The sequence below is a fragment of the Priapulus caudatus genome, unplaced genomic scaffold, assembly GCF_000485595.1.
Source record: "Priapulus caudatus unplaced genomic scaffold, Priapulus_caudatus-5.0.1 Scaffold185, whole genome shotgun sequence".
In the NCBI taxonomy this organism is placed as follows: domain Eukaryota; kingdom Metazoa; phylum Priapulida; class Priapulimorpha; order Priapulimorphida; family Priapulidae; genus Priapulus; species Priapulus caudatus.
In genome coordinates this window covers 192,778-200,955 of record NW_014577246.1, presented here as the reverse complement: position 1 = coordinate 200,955, position 8,178 = coordinate 192,778, and the positions used below count along the sequence as shown (strand labels likewise).

The 8,178-nt window shown below is 42.0% G+C and overlaps 1 protein-coding gene across 11 annotated transcripts in view; it reads left to right on the top strand.

Annotated features, from left to right (window-relative positions):
* The window catches only part of LOC106806908 (probable phospholipid-transporting ATPase IF), a 40,388-nt gene that overhangs the window by 26,674 nt on the left and 5,536 nt on the right, over nucleotides 1-8,178 (top strand). The window contains exons 27-31 of one of the 11 annotated variants that reach the window (XM_014809058.1): nucleotides 94-263; nucleotides 1,544-1,709; nucleotides 3,876-4,068; nucleotides 5,995-6,039; nucleotides 6,795-6,850. In XM_014809058.1, coding sequence (XP_014664544.1) covers nucleotides 94-263; nucleotides 1,544-1,709; nucleotides 3,876-4,068; nucleotides 5,995-6,039; nucleotides 6,795-6,805 — 585 coding nt within the window. In that variant the 3' untranslated portion in view covers nucleotides 6,806-6,850. Of the gene's footprint in view, nucleotides 1-29; nucleotides 264-1,543; nucleotides 1,744-3,875; nucleotides 4,069-5,994; nucleotides 6,040-6,794; nucleotides 6,855-8,178 lie in introns of those variants that run through there. The other 10 variants (XM_014809059.1, XR_001393599.1, XR_001393600.1 and 7 more) reach the window with 10 other exon arrangements.

Genomic DNA, 8,178 nt, shown 5'->3' with positions numbered 1-8,178 from the left:
CATGCATCATCATTTTGTGAATGTTACAGACAATGGATGTGTTCTGCATGGGCGTTCTCTGCTACATGCATCATCATTTTGTGAATGTTACAGACAATGGATGTGTTCTGCATGGGCGTTCTCTGCTACATCGTCATCATCATTGCCGTCAACCTCAAGCTGAGCCTGGAGACGCATTACTGGACGTGGATCACTCACTTCTCACTGTGGTCCACCTTCATTGGCTTTGTCGGCTTTATCCTCTTCTACAGCAGCTTCCCAATGTACGTACCCACATGTACCAGTGCAGGGCGCGAAGTTAGCACCGGACCACCGGCATATGCCGGCAAATTATTTGGAGGGTCGGTAACATTGGCAAAACACCAGCCCTCGGAGCTGGTGGTTTCAGCCGTGTTAACGAGTATATATATATCTACAGTTTTATTTATTATAGCATTGATGAGCAAATAGCCTACATTACTGTTTTACCTGAAGGATGTCACACCATTATTTATCAGCATTTTACACATTTGAAATCGATAATGCAAGCCTGAAACATGACATTGATTTTACAAACAAAATTTGTGAGGGCTGGTAAATTATGGTGAGGGCTGGTAAAAAAATTGCTGTTACCAGCCCTCTGGGCTGGTGGAAAAAAGGAAAGAAAGAAAGAATTTCGTGCCCCCCCCCCAGTGTCAAGCTGGGTTTACACCTTCCGACCGGCACAAAAATGATTGAGTTTGTGTAAACTTACCTTCAAAATAGTGAGCAATCTACAAATAATCACAACTGATACACTTAGAATTAATCTAAAAAAAACAACTCTGGGTTTAATCTCAACAATAATTATTTTGTGTAAAATCATTATCTGATCACATCGTACAGCGGCTGGCTAAGCACCATGTTGCTATTATAATAATGTATGCATATGACACAATCAGTAAAATTGTCCTGGCTACAACCCTGGTTTACACTATCAACGTTTTGCTGGAAACTTGACGAGCTGATAAACATTTCTGTTAATCGACTGAAAGTCAGCAGTGTAAACGTAGAATTTGAGCGCTGAACAAGCTGATAGGAACTAGTTTTCTATTTATGATTAAATAACTTCATCGGATCTCTAAGTTTTCTATTTATTGTATTAGAACATTTTCTATTTTCTCAACTTTTGGTCAGCATGTTGATCAAGTTTTTGCCACTCATCTACTCTGATTATAGCATTCAGGAGCTGTGTCCCTCTACCCAAGGGACGTTTTTGCTATCTGAGTCGCACTGGCGTGAATTAATATGTGCAAAAATGCATAGCTGCGTCGCCCCACGCGCACACTACAGGGTCAAATGTTGAAACGTTTGCCGACTCGCGGTCGATAACGTAAAAACTTTGAACATCTGATATAGAGGTAGATAGAACATTGAAGAACTGATCATCTCGTCAATTTGTCCATAGTGTAAACCCAGCTTCATGCTTCTTTATTGCTTAACTCGTGTGAGTGTCGCTGGCTTGATGCCTATTGAGGATGATCGCCGGTGTGAATGATGATTCACGCATTCTCTGTGCTTGCAGGCCTCTGACTGGTCAGACGTACATGTATTGGGTGGTGATGCGAGTGATGGGGTCAGTCACGTCATGGCTGATCATCCTACTACTGACCATCGCAGCTCTTATGCCTGACCTGCTCCTGAAGCTGTACAAAAACACGTGGGGAATCGATAAGAGCTATATAAAGAAAGTAAGTGCCGGAGTGCCATATGCTGTCCGAAAAGGTAGTGTAATCTGAAAGTGAGATTGATGTGAATGAATAGTGTTTCTAGATAAATTACTGATATCATCCTTTGTGTGCTGTGCTCTCCCTCCCTCTTGCTCTCCCTGTCTCTCTCTCTCTCTCTCGGCTCGTCGTCGTTACTACTCCATCTCCCTATCCTATACTATCTATCTATCTATCTATCTATCTATGCTATCTATCTATCTATCTATCTATCTATCTATCTATCTATCTATTCTATCTATCTATCTTATCTCTCCCTCTCCCTTTCCCTCTCCCTTTCCCTCTCCCTCTCCCGACTCTGTCTCTTTCTCCTCACCTCTCTCGCCCTTTCCTCTCTTTCATTCTCACCTGGTCTGACTCTCTCTCTCTCCCCCTCCCCTTTCCCTCTTTCATTATTACTCTTGCTCTCAGTCTCACTCTCTCTCTCTGCGTGTGTGCGTGCGTGCGTCTATTTGTTTTTCTGTACCTCTGTCCCCCTCGCCCTCTGTCTGTCTGACCATCTTTTGCTCTCTCTCTCTCTCTCTCTCTCATATCATTTTGCAGTGGAATCGCTGCTAGTGCATGCCAAACTCTTGTTCCATCATTCTTCTGAATAAGAAAACATATATTTGATTTAGATACTTAAACGTTTACGTATATACGACAGCATGAATCTGTATTTCTTGATAGTGAAGTAGTCATAGTGGGTGGTGCTTTGCTGGTACCATGTAGTGGTGATTGGTTGGTGACTGTCAAACTGCATGCAGTGCCTCTTGAGGATGGAGATTCGTAAACAGCGTGATTTGAAAGAGGTAACTGGGCGCACAATCCGCGTACTATTTCGTATCACTATTTTATCAAATTTTTTATGAAATAACGGTCGGATTTTTAATATCTTTGCAACTTTTATTAGTCCAAATCTTATTACATAAGATACGAGTAACGTGGCTGCTGTGAAACTTGTATTAAAAAAGCGTTAAAAATTGTAACAGAAATCTACTTGTGGCAGTGGTGAATTGAGCGAGAGCGAGAGCGCCATCTGTCATGGAGTTTTGGGTGACTGTATGCATCTACATGCGCATGTGCTGCCCTCTGCATTGCGTCGCGTCAGTCACGCATCAGTTATACGTATCTCCCTCAGTTGCACCTGCATCTATGCACCCGCATGTGTGCATCATCATCTATGCTATTCTTTCAGGCACTAAAACATGATCTTTCAGCTGCTCATATATTGATATATATTAGCACATTCTAAAGTGCTTTCTTTTGTGAAAAAAAATTATTGTGTTAGATAACATAGTCAGGTAACTAACTTGCTGATTCCTCTTGTGACCTTTTCTCAAGCAAGAATACCTACCACGTTTTGCTAATGAACTGAAATATTCCACGCATCAAAGTAGGCCTACCCATCTACACCTATTTAAATAACGTTTTGTAATTAATCAGTATACCTTTTTATCATGCTTACCAATTAACACGTATAACGTGTACGTATATCACGTTAACGTGTATAACGTTCAATTAACACATTAGTCTATTAAATGTACACGTGAACTGTGATGATATTCTTCAAATTTTATATTTTTATAAATATTTCAACATAACAGTGAGTGCCGGTTCGATTGCACTAACCTGACCCTCGCTGGCTTGAATTTTTATCATCTTGGTCATGTTGCTCTGTGTTTGTTGGATAGGTCAGCATACTGTTAGCTGAGATTACTGGTTCTGCACTCTCTTCATGTTTTTTGCACATTCTGGTGACCACTATATGGCTCTGAGTGTTAACGCGCCATCATTGTAGTCTTAGCAGCTCTACTCGCAGATATTCTATAGTTTCGTGTGACCAATCAGCACTGAGAATGGTTTATTCTTCTTCTGCAACAGCAATTGGTGACTATTCTGCTTCTTTCGCGTTTCTTATTCCTCTTCTCTTAAATCTCGTTATTCCTTCCCCTTCCCTTGCCATTGTGTGAAGTCTCGCCCCATGTTGGGAGGCACCCTCTGTTCCATGCCACTGCATGATGCTGGAACTTTAATAGTCTTCATTTTACTTTGGGAGGAGTTGAATGAGAATAGGTATGGTTGAGTTGATCACCATTGAAACACTCGTGCAGGCTTCTCTCTCCATCTTGATTTAATTATCTTCGTCAGGACAAGGATAGGAAGCGAGCGGCGCAGCACGCCAGGAGCATGTCTTCGGTGTTTAGTCTTTCCTATTCGGGCCGCTCCGAAACTGTCACCTTGTCTCAGATCAGTGTTTTAGATGGGATTTCGCCTCGCGCCTCTCCCTATCCGAGCCGCGTGCTGTCTAACGCAAGCGGTCTCGATAACAATCCACGTCTAGGTAATGGAGCGTTTTCAGGTATTGCACAGTTTACTGGCGTAGGTTTAGTTTTGCTTAGAATCGTACGCAGCAGCACGCATGCACACGCAGCACAGCACGTAGGCAACACAGAGCTTAGACATCTTCTTCTAATGCGGCACTTGTGTGCACGCACCCAAGGAGTTACATGGTGGTTGAATTAAGTACGCTGAATGGTGGTTAATGGTTAATGGAGTGTCATGCTATGATAGAAAAATACGTTAGCGTTATGGTAGTAGACATATTCTACACCACATGCTGAAAAGTTGGATATTTATCACTTTATTCTTGCAGATTTTCTGGTGTTTGTGTATTGTTAAAGGCAATATAATGGATTTTCAATTTCGCACGTTGATATCATACAACAGCCATGTACACCTGTCTTTGCATGTTGTCTATTCTTGCATGTCATCTTTTGCATGATTTTCTCTTTAAAATGGTCCTTTTTCGGTTACAATAGGTAGGTACAACTGGGTAGCTGTTATTTTTTCGTTTTTTCTTCAGTATTGGATGTACTTTATAGTTCCCTATGTTCGCCTATAGGTGGCAATGTACATCGTGTTATAGAAGTGACAAAACCTGTATTATCAGTTCCTAATATTTCTTGTTACCCCCCCCCCACCAAAAATAGTGACAATCAGAAAGGGATGCACATGCTGACTGCCATGCACTATCAATACTACCAAAAAAGAGGCAGCAATGGACTAGCAGTACGAAGCCTATCAGAAATACACCAGCACGCACTGTCATCCAATATCAGTTGTATTTCAGCCTAGTTCACCAGCCAGGTTATAGTTGAAATATATTATGGCTAGGTCTATATTGTCACGTGCCTTCAGTACTTCAGTTTTAAAATGAACTGAAACCCGTCTAGGTGTCTTTATGTGGGTGTATTTCACATGTTAGCTCACACGTCATTAAGTTGGAAGCGAACACCGCCATTGTCATTTCTACGGAGTAGTGTCTTCTAATAGAAAATTATCTGGGACATGCCCATAAAATAAGAGATCTCTGCCGTTGATGAGAGAATCGATGACGATGAATGGAAGTAGAGAAACCTGCTTTTCACTGAACTGGGGGACATGTAGGTGTGTGCCTGATCCAGCGGCTGCTATATATATATATATATATATATATATATATATATATATAATGACTATAGAGTCGTTACATAGTGTTCACCTTCGCATGAGGCACTGGTCTTTCCTATCAGATATCTTTGCTGCTTCAGACTCTGTGGTCTTTACAAATTCTATCTAGTTTTTTGAGTTAGTGACTATAGATATCAACTTTATGCAATTTCCACTATGGGGTTTCTGCATGTTTTTGTACCTATTGTTAAATTAATTAACGATTTGGGACTCTATCTTTTATTTTACATTACTACATTACTTAATATCGTTTACTGTAGTATTTCTCACTAACTAAAATTTACTAATCCTACAGTTATCTACATGTTTTATGCAGTTAAACAGAAATCGTAATTTTGTGGTTAGTTTGGTGTATGTAATAGTAGTTACTATTCTGTATCTATGGTAATATAAGGTATTGCCTTGATATATGAGACTATGTGACTTGTAGGTTGTGTCAGAACCTTGTATCTTGACAATCCTGGGTGCAGGTGTGTACGTACACAGATTTGTAAACTAATTATGAAAACCTAAACTAAATGCCTCATATGGTAACAATCTCTAGAATCTGGGAAAAGTCATCTTGCTAAAATCACTCTCAGAACAAAACTTTCAAGTAATTCTGATTAGCATAACATCCGGAAAGCAATGCTATAATAAGAACCATAGTAGTTTAAAGCCTTTATGCGTATCTCAATAACGTCAAAGTATAAGTTTGTAAGAATTGAGATTGAAGGCTTTCTATGTTTGTTATCGGTGTCATACACTGTTTCTATAGGTGTTGGAAGAGATTTCGAGTACGTGACTAAAAATTTGTGGCTACGTAAGTAACAAAGTATTAGTAAGTAGCAATATGTAAGGTAGTGCGGTTTTCGTGCGTGTGCAAGCGCAGTGAAGGCAGTTGTTTTCAGCCATAAAGGGCCAGACACACTAGGCGATTAAATCGGGCGACAAAATCGCCCGATTCTATCGCGCGAGTTGAGTGGACACACTAGGCGATTAAATCGGGCGATTAAATCGCCGGTGAATGAAGCACACACACACACACACACACACACACACACACACACACGCACAAGCACACACACAAGCACACACGCGGCATGACACGACACAGCAAAACGTAGCGCCGTTGTGCTGAAAAAAAATACATTGTGATTTCGCGCATTGTGTTCACTCTGGTTCAGTGATCAGAAATTATGCATGTGCTTGTTGTCCATTGGCTGATGAATTGTACAATCGGGCGATGTTGTCGCCGGCCCCGGACACACTAGGCAATGAAATCGGGCGATGAAATCGGGCGATAATATCAAAACGTTTTGATCTATGCGATGACATCGGGCGATGAAATCGGGCGATGAAATCGGGCGATGAAATCGGGCGATGAAATCGGCGGCGATTGAGTGGACACACTAGGCGATTTCACGGCGATTACATCGCCCGATGTAATCGCCTGGTGTGTCCGGCCCTTAATGCAGCGGGTGCTGTGGAGTCGGCAGAGCAGCGGGCTGGGCTGCCGTAACTTGTGGGGTGTGGACACTGTGAGCAACTGATACATTTGGTTTGTGTATTTTTCAGAATATGCGTAGTAACTGTGCTAAGCCTGCATCATCAGCACTCAGTAGCTAGCAATGGTAGGTGAGCTCTCTGTCTATTCCACCTTCTTCACACACAGGTTCATTCAGCAGTACCCTGACCTCTAACCCACTGACCTCTGACCTAACTGTATATGCATTGGCTCTAACATGCATGGCATATTGAATCTGATGTAAACGCAGAATGTTCCGCACGTTATCAGGGCTACACGGCAAATGGTCTTCACGTATCATTAATCTTTGCGATGATTTCTTGCAGTCGATACCTGAAGTATGAAGATGACCACTCTATGATGCTATAACATGGCATTATGTAGATTCATCATATTAAGTAACTCCCACAATAGTTTAATGGAACATGTGAGTGTTGTTGCCGCAACGAGCTTGCATTTTCCCTATTCAGAACATCAGATGGCATTATATATGCTGTGAAGTTGGAACTTGGCGTCTCACAGAGACTAACTGTACTGCTGGTATTGTACTGTGGATGGGTTTCGTCACAACTCGTTCTAATATCTCATTGTCGCAGAAAAAGTAAGATCTTCTATGATGGATTTCAGCAGCTGATGTTTGTCTCCTATATATGCTGTGATAATGAGAATAATCTCGGAGACACCGCGTGTTAATAAGGCGTCATCTTCCTCTACCTATATAGGCAGTCGCTCCGCAATAGGTTGTGGAGGTAGATGCAGGGAGGATCTAGGACAGTGGTTCTTAACCTTTTTTTGAGTCATGCACCCCTTTTATTTGAGAATCTAGTGACAGCTACGGACCCCGCCCCAGAAAAATCCACATAAGCACATAAACATAAAATATTTTTATGCGCCTGGTTCACGGACCCCTTGAAGCGCATCCACGGACCCCAAAGGTCCACAGACCACAGGTTAAGAACCCTTGATATAGGAGGTTACTGATGGCTGGTAGCTATGCACATGATGGTACATACTGGTTGTAATAGAGCAGGCAACACATAGCGCATCTATGTGAACAAGCTCACGTTTACGTTTGAGCATAATGTTGGGACATTATTTAGTAGTGCAGCAGAATTCAACGTGAATCCTGTTACAGCAATTCCTATAACCATACTTGATGATTTGACACAATGGGGATTTAAAGTTTCAATCTGCTCATTTCCTCAGTAGACACATAGTGTAACTGTGATATTGTTTTTTCTTGATTTTTAGCTCATCTGACGTAGTCAGGTGCAGCTTGTAGAATCGCATGATCGTCCGTCCGTCCGGCCGTCCGTGCGTCCATCCGTCCGTCCGTCAACAGTTGGGCACAAATCGTAACCGCTCGACGTACGGTCACGGGACGTGGGGGGGGGGGGGGGGGTAATCCGAAAACGAGTTGGGATGTTGAAGCTG